The sequence below is a fragment of the Ambystoma mexicanum genome, chromosome 10 (genome assembly GCF_040938575.1).
Source record: "Ambystoma mexicanum isolate Mex_15411 chromosome 10, UKY_AmexF1_1, whole genome shotgun sequence".
NCBI classification, from domain to species: domain Eukaryota; kingdom Metazoa; phylum Chordata; class Amphibia; order Caudata; family Ambystomatidae; genus Ambystoma; species Ambystoma mexicanum.
In genome coordinates this window covers 267020485-267045958 of record NC_090932.1, presented here as the reverse complement: position 1 = coordinate 267045958, position 25474 = coordinate 267020485, and the positions used below count along the sequence as shown (strand labels likewise).

The 25474-nt window shown below is 50.6% G+C and overlaps 1 protein-coding gene across 3 annotated transcripts in view; it reads left to right on the top strand.

The window, feature by feature from the left end:
* LOC138493162 (beta-galactoside alpha-2,6-sialyltransferase 1-like) overlaps positions 1-25474 on the top strand; it is a 648815-nt gene that overhangs the window by 606354 nt on the left and 16987 nt on the right. For all 3 annotated transcript variants that reach the window (XM_069620349.1, XM_069620347.1, XM_069620348.1), the window contains one exon: positions 20666-20840. In XM_069620349.1, the coding sequence (XP_069476450.1) occupies positions 20666-20840 (175 nt within the window). The remainder of the gene's footprint in view (positions 1-20665; positions 20841-25474) is intronic.

Sequence of the window (25474 nt, the reverse complement as noted above, 5' to 3'; positions counted from 1 at the left end):
TCGTACCACTCCTGAGCCCGGACTACAGAAGGCCATGACAATGATGTCCAAGTCTGTTTGGATTGTGTATGTGTTCATGCAGGTTGTACATTTTCGTGCATTCCCTAGTTTCATGTGTCATTCCTCCTCCCCTCTCCTGCCGCTCATTCCAGTCATCCAGTGTGTCAACACCTGTCCCGACTGCATATCCCTGAACCTCCTTCCCCACCAGGGTCTCAGGGGCCTGTGTGAGTCTGACCTTGCAGGCACCCGGGACATGGTGGGGGTGGTTGTTTCGTGACACCCCCGCACCTGTACAGGGGACCTGTGACAGTAGACATCCATTCATGGTGCATCATCCTATGTCATGTACCACACATGTCTCACATCCTGTCGTGACATTGTTTTGCTGTGCTACCTTGGTTGTTGCATCATTGTGGTAGTACTTGGCCTTTGTGAGGTACTGCTACGTCAAGTCATCTACTGGAGGGTGTTCGGGTTCGTTTTTATGCCTTGGATTTTGTGATTTTGGAAATGAGTGTGGATTCTGAAGGTTCAGGCATCTTTTTACACACAAGGTGGGAGATGGTGACGAAGGGTAAAGGTGATCCTGTGGCCAGGTGGAATTGAGGTTTGGAGGCTCCATGACCCAGGTGTAGTTGTTCAGTGGGTCATGGTCATTTGTGAGGGGGGGGTTGTTGTTGATAGTTGCCTTGCCCTGCAGTGTGATGGGAACTCTGACATAGTAATGGTGGTATCCTATGTACATGTTGTGTTCTGCTGATCAATGCCTGTTCATGTGTTGTGTTTTCCTTTCAGGTGCGAGGGGAAAGTTGTGGTTTGACATGCTGGGGTGTACACATGGTGGATGTTCACATGTGATGTGTAGGGAACACTGATGGTCACTTGAGTGCACATGCATATGTGGAGTGCATGTCCTTGCAGAACCACACACTTGCAATCTGATGCACTACATGTACTCCCACCCTTGCATATCCACGTGGACACTGTTTGCCTTCTGGTGCCTACTGTGTCCCGGCAGCACATGTTCTGTGACCGATCATGGATCCAGTACATGCCTAATTTGATGTTTGACGTGGTCTGTCACTTAGATGTGATGCTCAGGGTGTGCATCACACACAATGGCTGTTCACTGTGCTGTGCGCTGAGCAGTGTGATGCAGGAGTAGGACACTGCACACATGAGCTGCAGTGTTGATTTTGCAATGCATAATGTGCATGTAGACATGCATTCATTGTGATGTTACGTCTACGACTGTTGTAATGCATTTGGAAATGACTTATTTTGGGTGGGAGGTTGTTGGTCTGTCATTTCATCTGATTCCGGGTCAGGCAGCAGTGTCCGATGCCACTGTGCATTTAGGACATGGCAATGTGTACCTTATCGTTACTGCATTGGTGTATGGGTATTGCGTGCCATGTCATGTTGATGTTTGGGAGGGTTTGAGTGACATGACAGTGATGGCCATGGCCTGTTTTGCAGGTGTGTGTGATGCACACCTTGCATGTCCGTGTCATCCGCTTCTCAGAGCAACTAGCTGGGGGTAGATTTCTCTCCGCAGCAGGGCCCTCCCCCTGGAACAGACTTCCGGCCTGACTTGAACTTGAGGGGAATCATCTCCAGTTCTGGAAGCACCTCAAGACCTTCCTCTTTGCTTCTGCTTACTGTATGCCTCTCCCTTGCAGAATTCTCCACTGGAACTGCACAGGAGCTGCAACTGGCCCACTCTCACCGACCTCGGTCCCTGGCCCAGCCACTCTCCACTTGCACTGCCTCCCTGGCAACCCCTGCACTGCAGTACTGTCTCTCTATCCCTACAGCCCTCCCTTCCCAGCACTTGTCTGCACTTCCCTTTGTAGTTGCCACCAGGCGACCTATGTATTATTTTTTTGGGCTACTTTCCCTGTACTGGACTCCCCCCCACCCTTCCCCTTGCACTTTTCCCATTCCCCCTACCCTTGCACTTGCACGATCCCAATGACACCTGGCCTAGTAGTACCGTTCTCTGTGTTCCCTTTTTCCCCCCTCCCTGCCTCATTGCGCCTTGGAATACTTGTGTATGGCCCATATCATGTCATATGTCATATGTGTGCCTTTTGGTCACACAGGATAGCGATGTGGCACTTCCATGGCAACTTTCTCAGGGTGGTAGGGTTGTGACAGTTAACTGTCTCTTTGTCATCATCGATTGTCACCTGGTATGTGCCAGGCCTGTGTGCACTCCGCAGGGGTGGGAGTTTAGGTGAAAAATGTGGCCACAAGCTGGGTCCGGGCTTCCTCGCCACGTGCCCTGTCCCCTCCCATGGCCAGCGACTGTGCCTGTGGTTGGGGATGTGGGGGCACCACCATGTCCACCGGGACGCCCTGCTGTGTTGCAACATTGTGCAGGACACATGCTGCCACAATGATCCTGCACACTACCGGTGGTGCATAGAGTAGTTGGCCACCAGAGCGGTCAAGGGAGCGGAAACGTGACTTGAGCACTCCGAATGTGCGCTCCACTATGCCCCTGGTTGCAATATGGGCGGCGTTGTATCTTACCTGGGGTGGTGTGGTGGGGTTCCGGATTGGCGTCATCATGTGGTTGCTCAGAGGGTAGGCACTGTCCCCTGGGGAGGTGATAATAGTTGAGATTATTAGGGTTTGGATATTTGTCTGTGTGTGACTTGCATGCATGTGCAAGGGCATTTGTACTGACCTAGGAGCCATGTGTCGCCATGCTGCCCAGCTTCCAGGGCCCGGCTCAGGGCGGACATTCTGTATATGAAACTGTCATGGGTGGAGCCAGGGTAGTTTGCATAGACAGAGGTGATGATTCCCTTTGCATCACATACCACCTGTACATTGATGGAATGCCAGTGCTTGAGGTTTCGGTAGATGTGCTCAATGGCCCTAGGTGGACGTAGGGCCACATGGGTGCAATCTATGGCACCGAGCACTTTGGGGAAGTGTGTCACCCTGAAAAAATCCAGGACAACGGCCTGCCTTTCTGCGGGTGTTCTGGACATGTATATGTGCCTGCGGACTGAGGGGCGCGCTGTCATGATTGCCAGTACCTGGTGTAGGCAGCGTGACTGCGTGGCCTGTGAGACCCCCCCCACTATGGCAGTGGTCTGCTGAAATGACCCAGTGGCCAAAAAATGCAGGACATTGAGCAGCTTCTCCAAGGGGCTCAATGCTTGGGAGCAAAGGGTGGTGGATGTGAGGTCATCTTCCCACTCCCTGACCAGGTCTAGGATGATATGGGGTGGAAACCTATACCTGCCATAGACCTGGTCGTCAGGCATCCCAAAAAGGCTTGTCCGTGATGCGAAAATGCGTGCCCTGGCTATTCTCCTCCTCCTGCGGTGTCCCACGATCAGTGCAGCGACAAATGGGGCATTCATCGTAGCTGTATATACGCGTTTGTTGTTTGCGCGCACTTTTATGCTGTGCGCGGGGACGCTTCCGCCTGCCTTCGTGTGGCAGACGCGTTGACGCCTGTGCATGTCTTTTGCCGTGCGCGGGTTTCCCGTATTCGGATACGGTCCGAGTGTCATCGCGTGTGATCAGAGGGGAGTGAGCGTACACGCAACTGGCCTGGGTACGTGTGTTTCAGGGTGCGCGGGAAGTTCCACACGCGATTAGCCTGGGTACGTGTGTTCCAGGGTGCCGGGAACTTTCACACGCGATTGGTGGAAATCCACGTGTGTTCTGTCATCACGTGCAATGAGGGAAACACCTGCGCGCGTCACGTCACAGACGCGCTCACGCGCTAAGGGCCTTTGGTCCAATGAAATTGCATATGCGTGCTGCCGTGCATACGCGCTAAGGCCCTTTCCTCATATTACACGCAGACGTGCAGTTTCCACACGCGCTTACGCGCATGGGCCCTTTCCTCGTATTACACGCGGACGTGCAGTTTTTCACGCGCGCTGAAATGCGCATGCACGTCTGTACGCATCACGTCACAGGGGCGCTTGCGCTTGAGGGGCCTTCTGTCCAATGAAAATGCGTATGCGTGCAGACGCGCTTACGCGCTAAGGGCCTTTCCTCGAATTACACGCTAACGTGCAGATTTTTCACGTGCCAAATCACTCCGTATCAAGCTGGCCACGCGTAAGCACACGGAAGACCACGCTCCTGCCCAGAAGGCCAAACTACTGCCCCCCAGAGCCCCGAGCACGCTCCCACCTGCCATCTGCTGCTGCCTGACTGCCTGCTGCCCACCTGCACTGCCATTTGCTGCCTGCACATCAGCCAGGGGTGCTGTTGCTGTGACCACCCCTGCTGGAACCGAAGACTCCCGACTGGGATTCCATCGCTCCACAGCCCAGCCCCAGGACCCAGTTGCCCACCCACTCCTGCCTCTGGGGTTGTCATGTCGGGGCAAACACCATCTGTGACCACTGACAACCCCCGGCCAGAGAGGCAGAAGGGCACCAGCTTCAGTGCCACCTAAGTTGGTGTCCTGGTGGAGCAAGTCCTGGGGCAGTATGATGCCCTCTTCGGAAGTTTCAGCGCCGACAAGGAAGGACGGACTCGGATCTGGACTGACATCGTGACTGCCATCAACGCGGAGGGGGTGGCAGTCCGCGACTTACAACATGTCAGGAAGCGCTGGGAGGACTTCAGGTCCAGGACCCTGAACAAGGCCCAGCGCCTCTTGAAGGCAGCGGATGCCAAGGGGCGCCGGGGCCACTTGTCGGAAGAACAGATGAGGGTCCTGGAACGCATATCCCCAGAGCTCCACGTCCAGGTCCTTGAGAAGCAGACCCGTCTGGAGTCGAGTGGTGAGTGTACATGCATCCTGATTGTGAGCAGTGCGTGTGGTGATTATTCAGTAGTGTGCAGGTTGCACATCTGTTTGTATGGGGTCGAGTATGGGTGGGGGTGTACAGGGCCGTGAGGCTGACACATGCGAGGGCTGTAATGTGTGAGACATGGATGGTGCTTGTGTGTGTAGGCTTGCATGCCAAATGCAGTTGTGTGGGCACACATGTTTGGATGAATGTGTATGTAAGTAGACATGTCCGTGATGTCACGCATGTATGTTGTTTTCGGCCGCATGTATCAGCACTGTGTACATGTGCATGTGTGTGTATTTGACAAGGGTGCAACAGTGATGCAACATGGATGCATGTGACAGCGGTATGTGGAAGCCTGATTGGCAGATGTGACATGGATGCCCGTCTGAACAGTGCGACACTTGGCAGAGGTGTACACATGCATGCAAGTGTGGTGGTGTGTGTACATGTGTGGTGCACTTCCTGTGTTGCATGTGATGTCTGGCTCACCTTTGGCTGCTCATGCTGTTGTATGTGTATGGATGGTGGTGGCAGTTGCAATATGGCTGTGGTATGGCTCATGTGTGCGAGTTGTAATGACATGTGTGTTGGGGATTGTGATGACATGTCTGAGGTTTGCCAATGCCACTCATTGCAACTGTCATGTGTGTATGTGTCCATTGTACAGTGCCCTGATGCCTGTGTTTTGTTTCTCCCTGTCTGCAGCGTCAACTGATGAAGAGGGCGGAGAAGGTGCTGTGGAGCACAGCGGCGGGGATCTGACCGCCAGCCGGAGACGCAAGGCCCGGCTCCCCTCCCAGGTTGTCATCTCGTCGGGGAGTGAGGAGTCCGGTGCCGCGTCCCAGGCCGCAGCTGCCGGGGGGAGGTCCAAGAGGCAGAGGTTGGAGTTGGACTCCTCGGCAGCAGAAGGGGCAGCTGGGACGCCACAGGGCCCAACAGGGGAAGATGGCACGGAGTCATCCAGGTTGGTGGGGGGTTTGGTGGAGGAGGAGGCCGTGCAAGACCAGAGACGGGGTCTGGAGGTAGGGATTCCACCTGTGCTAGTGGTGCATTGCAGGACCAGGGACAGGAGGCAGCACAGGCCGCCGCGGAGGTGCCTGTGTGCAATCCTGTCCCCGATCCTGTCCCTGCATCATCTTGCACCAGCAGGGATGCCTACGTCCAGACCCGTTTTCAGGCAGGGAATGAGCTCACGTCAACTGGCCTTCCTCTGCCTGCGGACGTGGCTATCCAGGTCTGGGTTGAGCCTGTCCTGGCTGGTGTGGCGTTGCGTCAACGGGCCATGCGAGGTGACCTGCAGTCTTTTCATGGAGAGACTGCACGTCATCTCGAATGGCTCGTTGACCGCGTCAGCCTGCTGGGACAGGTCACCCAGGCCGGATACCTCCGTCTGATGGGGCTTGCTCCGACCCCCTCCTCAACTGGACCCCCTACGCGCCAGTCGTCCTCTGTGCCATCTTCCCACCCATCAGTCACCTGGGTGCCCTGTGGAGCTGCCTCTGACGGTGCGGCCAGGCTGGTGGAGGAGGCATCCCTGCCACAGTCGGGAGTCGGACGTCCAGCAGGGGTGGCCACATCTACGACTGCACCCCAGCCGGTGGAGGATGTGCAGGCAGCAGGAGGCAGTGCACGGGCAGAGGCACAACAGCAGCAGCAACGTGGTGGGAGCCATGAAGGCTCGAGGCCTTCGACATCGGAGGGGCAGGCATCGGCCGGAGGGCAGGAGGACCCAGGACAGAGAGTGTCTTCCGTGTGGCAGCGGTTGGGCCACGCCATAGGGCGGAAGAGGCACGGCTCACAATGGTCAGGGCGGAGAACTCCATGCGGAGGGCCCTGAGGCGGGCCGAGTGCCTCGAGGCAATCCGCAGGGGTTTGGAGGTGGAGACGTCGACGGCCCTGCGGACCCTCGGGGCCATGGAGGAGGACCGCCTCCGGGACATTGAGGAGGAGTTCGATGATGCCCTGGCCCAGAACATCCACAAGTGAGCCATGAAACTAGCCCGCTGCCCTTGTACATAGTTTCTAGGTAGTGTTAGGTTTCATTTTTGTTTTTATTTTATTTGGACCTTTCAGACATTGGCCACATTTTTGTATATAGTTTATTTTATTAGTTAGTGTAGTTAGTTCGGTTTCCTTTATTTTGTTGGGATGATGGACCCTGGATTGTTCCCATGTACATAGTTGACAGTTGGATTGTATTTTTTTAAATATTTTTAACCATGGAGCAATGGCTTTCTTTTTTATTTCCCATTGGATTTTTTTTTGTGGACATTGACTTTGGACATTACTTTGGAGTTTTTATTTTTGGTTTTGCTTTTTTTGATGGACATGCTTCTTTTCATTTTTGTACATTCACGTTTCTGTTTCTTCAATTTTTATTCTATTGATGTTTCCTTTAATACATATTTATTTTTGGTGAACTTCAATGTGTGGTATATCATTGGTTTCATGCATTTCATGATATGTGTTTTGAGATTCACTGACACCCATTGGGTGTATGTGAGGGAAATGTGTTTGTTTCGGAACTTGCAATTGGTGTTCTGTGATGTAATTGCAAATTATGAGTGGGTGGATGCAATACTCGGGTGGGTGTTTTGCATTTGGAGGCTGACCATAGGGACCAGGGATCTAGATTGTGATGACATGTTGGCTGGGGAACATGAGTTGCACATGGGTGGGGGCCTGCTGGCAGGTGCCCCACAGTGCTGGGGGGTGGGGGTGGTGGGAGACATGGGTGGGGGCCTGGAGGAGGCTGCCCCTGCACTGCTGGGGGGTGAGGGTGGTGGGAGACATGGGTGGGGGCCTGGTGGAGGCTGCCCCTGTTCTGCTGGGGGTGGGGGTGTTGGGAGACATGGGTGGGGGCCTGGTGGTGGTTGCCCCTGGTGGCTGGGGGGTGGGGGTGAGTGGGAGACATGGGTGGGGGCCTGGTAGAGGCTGCTCCTGCACTGCTGGGGGGTGGGGGTGGTGGGAGACATGGGTGGGGGCCTGGTGGAGGCTGCCCCTGGTGACTGGGGGGTGGGGGTGGTGGGAGACATGGGTGGGGGCCTGGTGGAGGCTGCCCCTGCACTGCTGGGGGGTGGGGGTGGTGGGAGACATGGGTGGGGGCCTGGTGGAGGCTGCCCCTGCACTGCTGGGGGGTGGGGGTGTTGGGAGACATGGGTGGGGGCCTGGTGGTGGGTGCCCCTGGTGGCTGGGGGGTGGGGGGATGGGAGACATGGGTGGGGGCCTGGTAGAGGCTGCTCCTGCACTGCTGGGTGGTGGGGGTGGTCGGAGACATGGGTGGGGGCCTGGTGGAGGCTGCCCCTGGTGACTGGGGGGTGGGGGTGGTGGGAGACATGGGTGGGGGCCTGGTTGAGGCTGCCCCTGGTGACTGGGGGCTGGGGGTGATGGGAGACATGGGTGGGGGCCTGGTGGAGGCTGCCCCGGGTGACTGGGGGGTGAAGGTGGTGGGAGACATGGGTGGGGGCCTGGAGGAGGCTGCCCCTGCACTGCTGGGGGGTGGGGGTGGTGGGAGTCATGGGTGGGGGCCTGATGGTGGGTGCCCCTGGTGGCTGGGGGGGTGGGAGACATGGGTGGGGGCCTGGTAGAGGCTGCTCCTGCACTGCTGGGGGTGGGGGTGGTGGGAGACATGGGTGGGGGCCTGGTGGAGGCTGCCCCTGGTGACTGGGGGGTGGGGGTGGTGGGAGACATGGGTGGGGGCATGGTGGAGGCTGCTCCTGCTCTGCTGGGGGGTGGGGGTGGTGGGAGACATGGGTGGGGGCCTGGTGGAGGCTGCCCCTGCACTGCTGGGGGGTGGGGGTGTTGGGAGACATGGGTGGGGGCCTGGAGGTGGGTGCCCATGGTGGCTGGGGGGTGGGGGGTGGGAGACATGGGCTGGGGCCTGGTAGAGGCTGCTCCTGCACTGCTGGGGGGTGGGGGTGGTGGGAGACATGGGTTGGGGCCTGGTGGAGGCTGCCCCTGGTGACTGGGGGGTGGGGGTGGTGGGAGACATGGGTGGGGGCCTGGTGGAGGCTGCCCCTGGTGACTGGGGGGTGAAGGTGGTGGGAGACATGGGTGGGGGCCTGGTGGAGGCTGCCCCTGCACTGCTGGGGGGTGGGGGTGGTGGGAGACATGGGTGGGGGCCTGGTGGAGGCTGCCCCTGCACTGCTGGGGGGTGGGGGTGTTGGGAGACATGGGTGGGGGCCTGGTGGTGGGTGCCCCTGGTGGCTGGGGGGTGGGGGGATGGGAGACATGGGTGGGGGCCTGGTAGAGGCTGCTCCTGCACTGCTGGGTGGTGGGGGTGGTCGGAGACATGGGTGGGGGCCTGGTGGAGGCTGCCCCTGGTGACTGGGGGGTGGGGGTGGTGGGAGACATGGGTGGGGGCCTGGTTGAGGCTGCCCCTGGTGACTGGGGGCTGGGGGTGGTGGGAGACATGGGTGGGGGCCTGGTGGAGGCTGCCCCGGGTGACTGGGGGGTGAAGGTGGTGGGAGACATGGGTGGGGGCCTGGAGGAGGCTGCCCCTGCACTGCTGGGGGGTGGGGGTGGTGGGAGTCATGGGTGGGGGCCTGATGGTGGGTGCCCCTGGTGGCTGGGGGGGTGGGAGACATGGGTGGGGGCCTGGTAGAGGCTGCTCCTGCACTGCTGGGGGTGGGGGTGGTGGGAGACATGGGTGGGGGCCTGGTGGAGGCTGCCCCTGGTGACTGGGGGGTGGGGGTGGTGGGAGACATGGGTGGGGGCATGGTGGAGGCTGCTCCTGCTCTGCTGGGGGGTGGGGGTGGTGGGAGACATGGGTGGGGGCCTGGTGGAGGCTGCCCCTGCACTGCTGGGGGGTGGGGGTGTTGGGAGACATGGGTGGGGGCCTGGAGGTGGGTGCCCATGGTGGCTGGGGGGTGGGGGGTGGGAGACATGGGCTGGGGCCTGGTAGAGGCTGCTCCTGCACTGCTGGGGGGTGGGGGTGGTGGGAGACATGGGTTGGGGCCTGGTGGAGGCTGCCCCTGGTGACTGGGGGGTGGGGGTGGTGGGAGACATGGGTGGGGGCCTGGTGGAGGCTGCCCCTGGTGACTGGGGGGTGAAGGTGGTGGGAGACATGGGTAGGGGCCTGGTGAAGGCTGCCCCTGCACTTCTGGGGGGTGGGGGTGGTGGGAGACATGGGTGGGGGCCTGGTGGTGGGTGCCCCTGGTGGCTGGGGGGTGGGGGTGGTGGGAGACATGGGTGGGGGCCTGGTAGAGGCTGATCCTGCACTGCCGGGGGGTGGGGGTGGTGTGAGACATGGGTGGGGGCCTGGTGGTGGGTGCCCCTGGTGGCTGGGGGGTGGAGGGGGTGGGAGACATGGGTGGGGGCCTGGTAGAGGCTGCTCCTGCACTGCTGGGGGGTGGGGTGGTGGGAGACATGGGTGGGGGCCTGGTGGAGGCTGCCCCTGGTGACTGGGGGGTGGGGGTGGTGGGAGACATGGGTGGGGGCCTGGTGGAGGCTGCCCATGGTGACTGGGGGGTGGGGGTGGTGGGAGACATGGGTGGGGGCCTGGTGGAGGCTGCCCCTGCACTGCTGGGGGGTGGGGGTGGTGGGAGACATGGGTGGGGGCCTGGTGGTGGGTGCCCCTGGTGGCTGCGGGGTGAGGGGGGTGGGAGACATGGGTGGGGGCCTGGTAGAGGCTGCTCCTGCACTGCTGGGGGGTGGGGGTGGTGGGGAACATGAGTTGGACATGGGTGGGGGCCTGCTGGCAGGTGCCCCACAGTGCTGGGGGGTGGGGGTGGTGTGAGACATGGGTGGGGGCCTGGTGGAGGCTGCCCCTGGTGGCTGGGGGTGCAGGGGGACATGCGTTGGTGGGCAGTAGTGCAAGTTTACATGTGGGTTGGCTGGTGGGCATGGCCATGGTGGATGGGGTGCCTGCATAACATGTGCTGGGTAGGCCCCTGTGGTGTGAGCCACCTGCAGGGGCCTTGGAGGGTGTAGAGGGAACACCTGGGAGGACCCACACGTGCAATTCACGTGTGCTGCTCCCCGCGCACCCCCGCAATACACGTAGCCCGCTCCCCCAGGCCCGATCGCGTGAGAAACTTCACGCAAACCCCTGATATACACTTGGCCCGCCCCCCCAGGCCCGATCGCGTGAGAAACTTCACGCGAACCCCTGATATAAACGTAGCCCGCCCCCCCAGGCCTGATCGCGTGAAAAACTTCACGCGGACCCCTGAAATACACGTAGCCCGCTCCCCCAAGCCCGATCGCGTGAAAAAGTTCACGCGCACCCCTGAAATACACGTAGCCCGCTCCCCCAGGGCCGATCGCGTGAGAAAGTTCACGCGAACCCCTGAAATACACGTAGCCTGCTCCCCCAGGGCCGATCGCGTGTAAAAGTTCACGCGAACCCCTGAAATACACGTAGCCCGCTCCCCCAGGCCCGATCGCGTGAGAAACTTCACGCGAACCCCTGAAATACACGTAGCCCGCTCCCCCAGGCCCGATCGCGTGAAAAACTTCACGCGAACACCTGAAATACACGTAGCCTGCTCCCCTAGGCCCGATCGCGTGAAAAAGTTCACGCGCACCCCTGAAATACACGTAGCCCGCTCCCCCAGGGCCGATCACGTGAAAAAGTTCACGCGCACCCCTGAAATACACGTAGCCCGCTCCCCCAGGCCCGATTGCGTGAGAAACTTCACGCGAACCCCTGATATACACTTAGCCCGCTCCCCCAGGCCCGATCGCGTGAGAAACTTCACGCGCAACCCTGATATACACATAGCCTGCTCCCCCAGGGCCGATCGCGTGAGAAAGTTCACGCGAACCCCTGAAATACACGTAGCCCGCTCCAACAGGGCGGATCGCGTGTAAAAGTTCACACGAACCCCTGAAATACACGTAGCCCGCTCCCCCAGGCCCGATCGCGTGAGAAACTTCACGCGAACCCCTGATATACACGTAGCCCGCTCCCCCAGGCCCGATCGCGTGAAAAAGTTCACGCGGACCCCTGAAATACACGTAGCCCGCTCCCCCAGGCCCGATCGCGTGAGAAACTTCACGCGAACCCCTGATATACACTTGGCCCGCTCCCCCAGGCCCGATCACGTGAGAAACTTCACGCGAACCCCTGATATACACGTAGCCCGCTCCCCCAGGCCCGATTGCATGAAAAACTTCACGCGGACCCCTGAAATACACGTAGCCCGCTCCCCCAAGCCCGATCGCGTGAAAAAGTTCACGCGCACCCCTGAAATACACATAGCCCGCTCCCCCAGGCCCGATCGCGTGAAAAACTTCACGCAAACCCCTGAAATACACGTAGCCCGCTCCCCCAGGCCCGATCGCGTGAGAAACTTCACGCGAACCCCTGATTTACACATAGCCCACTCCCCCAGGCCCGATCGCGTGAGAAAGTTCACGCAAACCCCTGAAATACACGTAGCCCGCTCCCCCAGGGCCGATCACATGTAAAAGTTCACGCGAACCCCTGATATATACGTAGCCCGCTCCCCCAGGCCCGATCGCGTGAAAAAGTTCACGCGCACCCCTGAAATACACGTAGCCCGCTCCCCCAGGCCCGATCGCGTGAGAAACTTCACGCGCACCCCTGATATACAAGTAGCCCGTTCCCCCAAGCCCAATCGCGTGAAAAAATTGACGCGCACCCCTGAAATACACGTAGCCCGCTCCCCCGGGGCCGATCGCGTGAATAAGTTCACACGCACCCCTGAAATACACGTAGCCCGCTCCCCCAGGGCCGATCGCGTGAAAAAGTTCACGCGAACCCCTGAAATACACGTAGCCCGCTCCCCCAGGCCCGATCGCGTGAGAAACTTCACGCGCACCCCTGATATACACGTAGCCCGCTCCCCCAGGGCCGATCGCGTGAGAAAGTTCACGGCAACCCCTGATATACACTTAGCCCGCTCCCCCAGGCCCGATCGCGTGAGAAACTTCACGCGCACCCCTGATATACACGTAGCCCGCTCCCCCAGGGCCGATCGCGTGAGAAAGTTCACGCGAACCCCTGAAATACACGTAGCCCGCTCCCCCAGGGCCGATCGCGTGTAAAAGTTCACGCGAACCCCTGAAATACACGTAGCCCGCTCCCCCAGGCCCGATCGCGTGTAAAAGTTCACGCGAACCCCTGAAATACACGTAGCCCGCTCCCCCAGGCCCGATCGCGTGAGAAACTTCATGCAAACCCCTGATATACACGTAGCCCGCTCCCCCAGGCCCGATCGCGTGAAAAAGTTCACGCGCACCCCTGAAATACACGTAGCCCGCTCCCCCAGGGCCGATCGCGTGAAAAAGTTCACGCGAACCCCTGAAATACACGTAGCCCGCTCCCCCAGGCCCGATCGCGTGAGAAACTTCACGCGAACCCCTGGAATACACGTAGCCCGCTCTCACAGGCCCAATTGCTGTATGTTGCCACTTTTGTAATGCGCAGGGACGCTACCGCCTGCCTTCGTGTGGCGCACATGTTTCGGCTTGTGCGTGTCTTTGGCTGTGCATGGCTTTGCCCTATTCGATTCCATGAATACGTGTGGTTCGAGTGCGTGTGGGCGTTCTGTCTGCTTCCCTGCAGTACATCCCCAGTTACGCCCTTATTTTCGCACGTTGTTCCCCATTCCGCGTGTTACGCCCCGTGTCCCGCCCACTTTCTGGTGTATGCGCCGAGGTTGTGCGCTTTCACTGTGCGCGTCGCGCACGCCTTTCGGGATGTTGCAGTGACTTGTGCGCCATGCAGGGTGTAGACGCGCAGGGACTTCCATGGCCTGTTTTTTTCCGCTTGCACCTGCTTGCGCCTGCTTGCGCTTGCTTGCGCGAAGATTTTCGGCGCACGTTTGTTCCATGAATCGGCCCCTTAGTGTAATTTGAACATGTATATCTTCACAAATTCACTTGTAAATTAAGTCAAAAAAGTATTCAGACAGTAAATAAATAAATACATTCACATTTTCTTGAAAAAACAGCAATTGTGACAATTAGTCGTCATTATATCTAAACATAGGAATTCTCTTAATTAGCATTGACCAAACGTTGATAATTCAATTTGTCAAAAATATGTGTACGACGCGTTACGCGACTAGCCCTTCATCAGGTACAATTTTCAAGCTTGGATTTTCTGAAAATAAATAAAGTAAAGTCGCATCAGACTTCTGTTTAAATTTAAAGTATCAGATATATATATATTAAGTTTTTTAGAAACAAAGAACTGACCTGTGTCTTTGCAATATCAACTAATGACTCGAAAGAATCCAGTGGGATCTAATGTTTAGTTGGGTTTTCAGAATTGCAGCAGTGTCTCGAGCTGATGACTGATTAGAAAATATATCTGTGTCAAAACACTTTATCATAAGTCTGTATGTCAAAAAACCGTGAGTGGGACACAGTCGCTCTAGAAAAGCGCTGGGTCCCACTCCACGGTTCAGTCATCTATCTGGCAAAGATATATCATATTGCTCACTGTCTTTACAGTGATGGTTTGTTCACTTGTGATGGTCACTTCCACTCACATCATTGTTCGCCACAGCCTTCTTTTGCAACTGGCAGTTTCGAAATAACAACTCTCCCTTATCAGTGATTGAGATCTACAAATAATTCACAAGAATTGTATCAGTGTAAATATTTAGATCACAACATTTTCCCTTTTGCATTAATTCACTGTGTCATGGCGGCGTACACTGTTTGTTTCGTTTCGCTTACTTGTGGCTCTGGATGCGCGATGTCCGATTCCGGCTTCCGGACTTGATGGAGTCGCGCTCGCGGAACGTTCAGATCCTAGCTGAATTAGCTGTTTCTCAATGCGATGATTTGCGTGCGATAATTCGTGTTTCTCACAATCAGTGGGAATGGTTTCTTTCGTGTCGCGTGATGAACGGCACAATAGTTCAACTGTTTGTGTGGATCGCAGTAATATGGTTATCAGGGAAACCATGAAGGTCGATGGGTAATGGGCTTCTCCCTTGTATTTGATGTCTATAATGGGCGCCATCTTGGAGTGTCGCTGGTATTGATGTAACTTCATTAGTTGCTGTGATTTTTACCAATTCGGCTGCATCGTGTAGAGACAAAAAAGAAAAGAAACACTGTGCTGAATGTTAATTCTTCATTATTTGTGTTCTAGTAGTATACAGCATAAATCCGTAATTGAGAGATATTGTGTTTTTTCATAACTCAATCAGCTGCCAGCAAAAATGCTCGCTTTTTTCAGCCGCAACCTTCTGTATATGACGGTCTTATTGCGAAATTTCCAGGTTCCAAATGGAGATATTCGCTGGAAGTCACTTGATTATGTGACTTGTGGTAATTCATAGATGACAGCTCATGTCCCAGTCAACATTCATTCCTTTGGGGTGCATAGCCTCCAGTCTGTCGATCCAGTATAGCTCCCGTTGTAGTAAAGTGTTTGCCATATTGCCTCCCCTTCTTGACAGTGTTACTTGTTCCAAAATAACAAACTTGATTTGGGCTATTGTGTGAGATTCTTTTAGAAAGTGTTGTGCTGTTCAAAGAGAGCCCTGATAGCAAAGTTAATCATCCTGATGAGAGGACAGAAAGTATTGTTGAGGAGACCATAGAAAATGCTGTCACAGTAGTTCAGTTTAGAGAAGTGAAGAGTGGCTAAGAGATGATTGGCAGTTTTGAAAGGAAGGAAGTGTCTGATTTTCCTAATATTTAGCTAGTTAGCTGGTTGAGGCGAGGCACTGTTGCAGTCTTGAAGATGAAAGTAAGAAGATGTGAGAAGGGTCATAGTTGACAATAAGCTTTCTAGATGAAGAAGAGTAGGGGAGAGTGTCAGTTGGTAACTGGATAGCTAGGGGAAGAGATGAGCGAGTGTATTTGGCAGGGAAGAGGTGCACCTCTGTTTTGGGAGAGTTTAACATCAGAGAGTGCAAAGCCATCCAATTTGCAATGGCAGAGAGACTTTTGGACATTTTGATACAGAGATCCGAGGAGGGTTCAGGAAAAGAGAAGAATATGTGGGTGTTGTCCATAAATAGTTGGTACAAGAACTCAAAGGAGGAGATTAGTGCCCCAAAAGTAGAGCTGTAGAGTGTAAAGAGCAGAGGACTCACTACAGAGCCTTGTGGAACACCAAAAGTTACAGGACTGAGTTGGGAGCTGTTCGAGTTCCATGAGACAAAGAATTGGAAACGTTCCAGGTAGGATTCAATCCAGGTAAGGGCTTGTTCGTGATCCCAAGAAAAGAGAGAGTATTTAGAGTGATTGACATTGTCAAAGGCAGCAAACAGGTCAAGGAGAATAAGGATAAAGGAAAGGTTAGAGTGCTTAGCAGAGGCACTGGATTTGGAGGCATTCATGAGGGTAGTTTCCATGGAGTGACAGGAGCAGAAACCTGCTTGCAGGAGGTCACAACGCCTGTGGATGTCTATGAAATTTGTAAAATGGTTGAATGCACCCTCATTGAGCACTTTAGAGTAGTGCATAAGAAGAGAGACAGGGCAAGGTTAGATTGTATGTTCGGGTCAGCCCTTATCTTTTTAAAGAGACAGTTGACCATGGCCATTTTGAAAATAGAGGGAAAGCAAGCGGAACCAAAGTATAGGTTGAAGATAAGAAAACAGTAAAGGGTCAATTGGCTTGACTAGCTTGTGGCACAAAAGGGGTCAGCCTTCATCAGTAGAGATAGGGCGTATTCAGTATTGATGTGGCTAAAGTGGGAGATAGTGGCAAAGGATAATGGTACAGCAGGAGGAGTGTGGATTGTAGTAGGAGGAAGTGTTATTACTATTATTAATATTAGGGTATTTATTGAGTGCTGGCCTATCTTCAGGAAGCAAGGAAGCAATTTACAATTAAAGGGGGAAGAATAAGGTTAGGAGCAGAGAAACAAGGGAGTAGGGATCTAACAACAGGGGAGGGAGGGCAATTGTCAGCAATGGATCAAGAAGTAACCAGGGGAGAAAACTGTGGGAATCAAATTACGCATTCTCAAGTTAGGTGGGGAGTGGTCGGTATGAGGTAGTGCGAGGAAGGTCATGAGAGAACCTCTCTTTTTAGAAATGTTTGCAGCAAAATATTCAGATAGGTCATTAGCCTGAAGTTGATAGTCATAGGTTTAGGAGTAGTGAGTTTAAGGTGCCCTGTAGCTGGGGAGGATGGTTGGATTGAGAGTTAATGAGAATGAGATAGTGTTCCTTTCTGTCACTCTATGAAAAGAGGACTTGAGAGAGTTCAGGGCAGAGAGGTAGAGTTCAGGTCCTCATGTGTGTCGATATGCCTCCATTTGCACATCAGACGATGCATTTGATGCATGTCTGTGCAGAGGCAGCATATGCATGGGCTGACACATGATTGAGGACACTGAGCCTTATTTATTTATTTATTATTTATAACCTAAGGCGTCAAGGCACTAGGTGGGGAACAGTTTAACAAAACAGGAAACCACAGCCTAATGAACAGTAAGAAAAGCAAAACGATGGGTCTTTAAGAGCTTCCTAAAGGGCAAGTGTGCAGTCTGGACTCTTAAATGGAAGGGCAGAGCATTCTATAGAGTGGGAGCCAGTACTGAAAAGGATCGGCCACCCAAAGCGCCTCAGTGGAATTTAGGAACTGTCAGTAGGATTTGAGTTTTCGCCCAGAGATTTCTAGCAGGGTGATACCTCACCAAATCATTCCTCAAATAATGAGGACCCACATCATGGAGAGCGTGATGCACAATACACAAGATCTTAGACTGAATCCACTCACCCACCGGCAGCCAGTGGAGCTGGAAGAGTAGAGCAGTAGAGTAGGTGAGAGTTCACATAGGGATGAAAGTTAGCAAGTTTTTAGAAAATGGCAGAGCAGGAAGCAGAAGCCCCACACTCGCTCGAAGACTGGGCAGCTGCTGTGTGTGTCCTCTGTGTCCACAAAAGCAATGCTACATTTCCACCCTTCAGTCTCATGCCAAAACAGCTGAGAAATTTGAACAGGGGTTGCAACACAGAGAAGGATTGTAGCTCACTGAAAAGTGGGCACAGTAGAATTTTTGTGAATAGGAGCAGGCATTGTGTAAATGCCAAGGCTACTGTGTAAGCTTAGGCTAAGGTTGAAGAATGCTTCTGTAAGAGCTCCTTTGGTCTACCCTCATCTGTGATTAGAGATGCACACGTTCACACACATACACACAAACACACAGGGGTTTGGGAGGCACTGACATTATATGATTGGGTACTTGCACCCTTTTCCGGCTGTTTGCCATGTCATGGCCAGGTCCAAATGGTGGTACTTAGGAAGTGTCTATTCCTTAATTTCTTGCTACTTCTATCACATAATATCATCAAAGTGTGGGTTGTGAAGGGTCTGCCAGTGTTATTTTTAGGCAGTCTTCTGAGATATCATTCTTTAATTGTGCATGCAAATGGGTTCCTGTTGGAATTAAAATAAGACAGAACTGTGCCCTTGCATCTTTACCTTGTACTTAAGTCCAGTTAAAAACAAGTACTAACTAAGGCAAACGTTTTGTCTTTTGTATAGGTATTATGTAACATAATGTAAACTGTCTTGTATGGAGGTCGTCTGCCACTATTGGTGGCCTCACTGCGCTTTGATTTGTAAGAATAAAGGGGATGGGATTAATTAGTGGGAGAGTGGGAAAGGCAGATACGAAACCTGTGGAGTTGATGGGTGCAGGATGGACGTACCCGGCTCCTGAATGCCAATCTGCTTTCTGTGTGTTTGGTGGAGAAATTTTGGAGTATGTTATTCATAGGGAAGAGCCCAAGATCTGATAAACTACAGCACTTTCTGGTTAGCCGCTGATGAGTGGGACAGGGCTAAGCAGAAGAGTTTAGTTGTGGCTTGGTTAGTCTTGGTGTGCTCATGGCGAGGCCAATGCGTATGTAGTTATGTCATTTGATATTTGAAAAGTAACTACTGCCATTGTTATGGCTTCAAAATGCTGTAGGGTGGAAGGCCCATTGGAAGGCAAAAGTCTGTGCAAACATGAAAATAAAAGAGCTCTACATTTCATGCAAATAGTAATTAGAATTAAGTGACTATTCAGTTTCTATCAGAGATGACTAGTTTAAAGCATTATAAAGATCATGCAGATCATTGTATTCAGGCACAGATAATACTGCTATGTAAGTGACTGTTGAAAACCATGTCCCAACCATTGCTAGGGATATAGATGCTTCCAGACTAGAATATTGCAATGCCCTATATGCTAGCTTGTCGGGTTCTGTACTACAAAGACGTCAAGATATCCAGAATACTGCCTCGCGGATTTTCTTCAACACCCCTCGATCCACCCATATTTCCCTGGTGCTGAAAATGCGGCATTGTTTACAAGAGCATAATAGGAATAGCTTTAAGTTGCACACCATTGCCTACAGAGACTTATATGGACACACCCATATCTATATTTCCCATTGACTGAAATTGCACTCTACTTCCTGGACACGGAAAGCAGCCTCTAGCTGATGTTTTAAAATAGTTTTAGAGTCTATAAAGGTTTGGGTAAGTCTAGTGTAGTTATCACCATAAAAATCTGGAATGTGCTACCAGAAGATATCCGCAACACTAATAATCTGTTGCTTTTTAGGAAAAAAAGCTCAAAACCTTTCTCTTTTAACTGGATTGTGTTCTACTCTCACACCCTTGATGTTTTGGCTCCTGACCTTTTTTTAGGGTTGGTTAATGAGTGCTGTGATACCTTTGAACCCATTTCATGTTACTTTACATTCCATTTCTTATGAGGATAATTTTCCTACAACATGCATCTGTTAACTCCATACGTCAGAAGTGCCAATGGAGTCTATCCCAAGGTGATTGTCTGCTTTCTTTAGTATTGGGATAGTAGATACTTTACAAGAGGATCAATGCAATATTATGTAGAATTGTCAGTCTTGTTACATGAACCTTTCCACAGGTGATATTCGAATTTCCTTAAAGCATGGCCCATTTCAGTTTATTATGCACTCAATTCACTGTATGATATTCGTTTCTATTATAAACCACCAATTAGTCCTTTAGTCCAAAAATTACATTCTCACAAATGTTGAAAAAGTTGAAATCCCAAAATGGCGGCATAAACTATCAATAGTGTCAATGGTGGCTACCCATCTGATGCTCTTGTCTTTCCAATTCGGATAGTAATATTTTACAAGAAAATAAATGGAACTATATTTAGAATTTTCAGTGTTTCACATCAATTTTAATTCAAGTGACATTAGGATTTCGCAATATCATGGACCCATTTCGATCTATGATGAACATGATTCACTGTCTGATATGTTTGTTTATGAACTATTGATTAGCCCAGCATTCCTAAAATAATTTTCCAAAAATACATACAAAATGAAAATCCTGAAAAGGGGCTCAGGATTACCACATTTTTAAACCCCCAAATCACCCTTGCCAGACTATACATGTATGTGCAGTGTAAAGGTTATGGAGGATTCTGCGGGGTACCTCCCATGAATTATATCAAGGTGGAATCATAAAAATGACCCATATTCGTAGAAAGTGGGTTAGGAAAAAATGGGGCCACATTACGAGTATGGAAGCAGCCATGCCTTTAATAGCACCCTCTACTGCTAGCGGGTCCCGCTAAGGACTTCTGGTCAGACTAGATGTCCTTAGCGGGTCCCGCTGCAGACCTCGGAATAGGGCAGCCCGGAATGAACGGTGCCTGTCCTGTACCAGCACCATTCATTACAGAACCGCCAGGGTCCTAATGAGGCCCATGGTGTCTGCCTATGAAAGTCTGGTTACTACAATAAGAGAAGTATATTCAGTGCTGAAATATGCCCCTTGTGGGTTGACCTACGTTTGCTGTTTATGCCTCTTTGTGATAATTTCTTACAAATGAACTTCATAAAGTTATGGACATTTTCACCTACAGTTACATCTATTTGCAACAAAAAACGATGTTTCTTACAATAACGTTTGCTTTAAACTACATGTATGTTTATTTCCAGTGGTACAGAAAACCCGAATTTAACTTTACAGACAATTACCAACTCTATCGAACCAAGAATCCTACACAGGCTTTTTATATCATGGACCCAGATATTTTGTGGAAGCTTTGGGATATTATACAGGAAAATACATTAGAGGACATTCAGCCTAACCCTCCTTCTTCTGGAATGATTGGTGAGTGAAGCAAACCTTTCATGTTTGGTTTTCCTTCCCACGTTCTGCAACAACCAACTACTCACCCAAAGCGAACTTTAATATCAAGAGCAAAACCACACTTTTCCAACAATGTATAGTAATGGACTTGCACCAATGTGCACTCCTGGTTCACTCAGCACTGTGTAATGATCAATGTACATAAAACAGCAATATGTTCATTTAACATGTTATCCGAGTCTACTCTAGCCTCCATTTGGTAACCCTTTTTATCAGCATATACACATGCGACACACATCTAGCATGAAACATGCATCTGTGTGAGAACATTTCAGAATGAGGCTAAACACCTGAGCTGTGTTTGTGTGTGTGCATGTTAAACCTGTGTGACCCTTGACTCAGTATATCAGAACACAATACCTACTCCATTAAACAAAAGGATCAAAACCATGTTTCTGTCAATGGAACACTTATTGTTGGGTCAATAACCAATTGAATGTAAAATAGTTAAACCAAATCTGATGTTTTCCATACATGTATGTAGAAAACACATGTTCAGATGTTTATGATAGCAAATATGCAGCATATGCTAGTACTATCCAAACACTAAGATGAGAAGAGATCAGACGTCTGCAACCTGCGGCTATCCAGTTGTTTTGGACTGTAGCTTCCATCATCCCTCACCATTTACTATGATGAGTACGTCTGATGGGAGCTGTAGTCTGACACTACTCAACAGCTAATGTTTTCAGGCTCCTGCAAGAACTCTACAAAAATGTTGCAATGTGTGTCAGGAATTGCATGCAATGTAGATTTCTATCAGTGTGTCATCCTGGGAGGATGATCATTTCCACACATACCTTATGTGTCATATCATATTTTAATACCAGAAACTATACTTGCTACAAAACAGTATGCCATTGATGATGTCTTTTGTGATGTTTTCTTTGATGTCCTGGGTGTTAGTGTTAGCAGTGTATGACAGTAGAGCAAGTTATAGTTGCATAGCTTACCATAACTGGCTAGTTTCTTGGGGTTTTTCGATTTTACTTGTTACCATAACAACTCTTTAGCAACGTTTTTTCATTGAATTTCATAGGTTTTTCGCAGTGCACCCTAATTTCCTAGAGGTTCCTTATATCTATTTTTAATGGTCGCGCCTAAAAATCACATTTGCCTCCAATGTAGCAGCTCTATCGTCCGCGGACAGCATATCAGTCCGCAGACCTGCCTGACACCAGGTAGCATCACCATAACCCAAATGCACAGGGGACAACACAACATTTTGTACCCTTCTAATAACAAAAACATGTACACAAACCAACAATTCTTATATTTAGTACACCCAAGTATACATCTTTATAGAATTCAACATCAAATGTAAAAATGTATTTTTGATTTAGCACATAATATTATGGAATATACCAAACACAAAACATAACTGTACACCGCATATTATCAGTTCAGTACAACTGTTTATACACACTGAGACACAGCAACCACAGATTGGAAAATAATCTGTTACAGATAGAAGGTAAACTTTATTTATTTTAGTATTATTACCATTCATTATATAAACATTTCTCATAAGCAAATATCACCATTCTATGTTTTGACAGACATGGCAACACACTTGAGTGGTTAGAAGAGTACTTTCCTTAAAATGAAATGAGTGATGACCAAATGTCCAAAGGTAAACAATAAATGTTTGAAAGCAAGTATACAGAGCTTAGTTAATATTAATTTCTTCTTTTTTTATACTACATAATGTAGATCAAGAAACCACACCAAAAAGTAAGCGTGATGAACCTCAACAACTACAAACATAATCCCAATCCCCAACTATACAAAATGAAATCATGAACTTGCCTTTAAAAATATAAGAATTTAGCAAGGACGTTAAAGACCTTGTAACTTATGTTAAAAATCATGTGATTAGAAATCCTGATTTTCACCTCCCTACTTGAACCTGTCCCTCTTTCATCCAGCAATCACATCAATTAAATCCTGAAAATATAAATGCCAAACGGTGTAATGAAACTTCTCTCTTTCCCTCTCCTGGTGATGATTTTGTACAACTTTCAAATACTTCTATTTATGTTTCCCATTCTGATTCCCATCCCTTTCTTAAATTGAGTTATTGTTTACCTATGTATGTTTTGTATATTATTGTAAAAAAAAGTTCAATGCCAATTAAGAGTCCGCGAACTACATACGTGTTCTTGTCTGCATAAATCTGTCACCGGTGTCTGACGTTCATAGACGTCGTGCCTAGTCCAGACATGTCTGTTCTCACATGGCACACTTTTAATAAGTCTTTGAAGGACCGTGCCCGTTCGCTGACATCGCTGCACATGCGCCCGCCAGCTTTTTGTACTGTGATCCACGAATGTCACTCCCTCATCACGGACATGCACGGATGCCATCTTGTGACTGCGCCCGTGCTGTGTAATTATGTGTCCACGGTTGGGGTCCAGACTTTGTGGACATTGTGGAACTGTATTTTCAGCCAATCTAGGAAGTTTCAAGTTAAAACTTTACCATTCCCCTCCTCCCAGCAACATTCTTAACACTTCTATCAACTGTCTACAAGGTTTTACAATGTTTTTCCATCCTTGACGTTCATGGACGTATGACGACAACATAGACACTCATGAACGTCACCACGTGAACATGACCATGCAGCGTGATGACGTGTCAGCAATCAGTGACTGTGCTCCACAGACTTTTTGAAACCGCATTCTGACAGTCTAGGAAGTTTGAAGTTGAAAGTTTACCCTTCTGCACTTCCTTGTGCCATTCTTAGTTGATCTGTCAACTTTTCACAACTTTCAAAGCCCTATTTTAAACTTTTGAGTCCACGGACAGGAGAAAGGTCCATGGGCGGTTCCTCTGGAGGGACCCACCCATTACCTTTAATCATTCTCAATATGCCAAATATCCTGAGAGCACCCTGATTTTGAGGGATGCTTGAAGAGCGGCAAGAGAGAAATGGCACCTTTTATGACCATTCCTCTTCCTCAGGGGCCACCACGACCACCTAGAGGGCCTGGACATGGGAAAAGGCACTGAAGCAGAGGAGGAGGAAGAGGCAGACGAAGATGCAGTAGAGGAAGTACCTACCACGAGCACCTGGAAGGATTCATGGGTTTGGTGGTGTTTTACCACTTCAGGAGGGGTGCCAACGGCTCGGACTGCCCGTGTGAAATGAGGACATGGACAACATGGGCAGTATTCCTTTGGTACTACCTCTATTGCTGCCACACCTGCACATTCCACCTGGGTGCTCTGAGAAAGGCTGTTCCTTTCTCAAGTAGGAGGCTCACCTCCACTACCCCTTCTTCCTTGACTGCTCATGCCACCACACACTCTACTATTGTGGGGCAGAGGATTCCTCCCGCTGCCTCGCAAGCCATACAAGAGGCTTTTGATCCTTTCCTTTCTAGGACAACAGTTCTCTGTATGTACTGCAACATAGTCCTCTGCATGGGGGAGCAGCTTCGGAGTGCCTTCAAGGCAGCTGTCAAGGAGCACGAGAAGCACTGCCCCCTTCCTTTGATTTAAGATTAGGCCCAGCATCTTCCTTTGTCCACCTGTACCTCCTTATCAGTAGTTGGTGCCCCTTCCCTTACTTCCCTGCCTCACCTTACCTGCTCGCCTCTCCCTCCAGGAAAAAAAAAGAAATGTCCCATTGTGACCCGCCTTTCACAGTTAAAAAATAGAACTTAAAAAAAACATAATCTTATAGACTCCACCTACTTTTCATTTTTCGGTAAAGTAGTTAGACTCAATAAGATTCTCCAACATTTTCTTTAGCATGATGTTCTATGCTTATGGTAATAATGGAGCTTTTCTACACTAGAGATAAAGAAAAATTGACAGAAATAATGGTCTATCGCAAATACTTTTCTCTATCATACAAAAAACAAAGTGCATGGTAAGTGTTTCAGCCATACTCAAGGCTTTTACACTTCCATACATATTACACCACCCAACATCATAACTTCCTAAAGATGTTTTCCGGCCCTTTTTAGTTCACGGACAGTATAATGGTTTGCTGACATATCTGCATTAAACGTATGCCAACAATCGTTCAAATGTTTACGACAATTCCTCAAACACTATGTTAAACTAAAAGACAAAAGTAGAATTGAAACTTTACAAACCACGGACTCCTGCTAAGTATGCATCCACACTGGACTGCGAGGACATTCATTAGCCTGAATTTCTGGAACTGCTTGCAAAAGCACCTTCCATCACGTCAAAATATTAGCAACACACCATTCCACTATGAAAAACCCTGTCCATAGTTTGTACTATGCAAAAAGTCCTGCTCTAGAAATGCAAAAACTAAATGACATTCTCCTACATGGAACAGCAGAAGAACTCCTTCGAGAAATAGAACACATCACAAGTAAATATTGTGGAACTGAAGTTGACTTACAATATTCAGTTACTTTAGAAAACATTAGCAAAAACCTCACACACACCAACCTCCTTACAAACACATACATAAAAAGAAATAGCAAAGTTTCAAAACACATCTGCTGAAATACCAGAGCCTCATCATGAACTCATGATAAGGGCTGTAGCCCTTAAATGCAGCAGCAACGCTATTACTGCTGCATTTAAGGACTGGCCCAATCAAGAATATG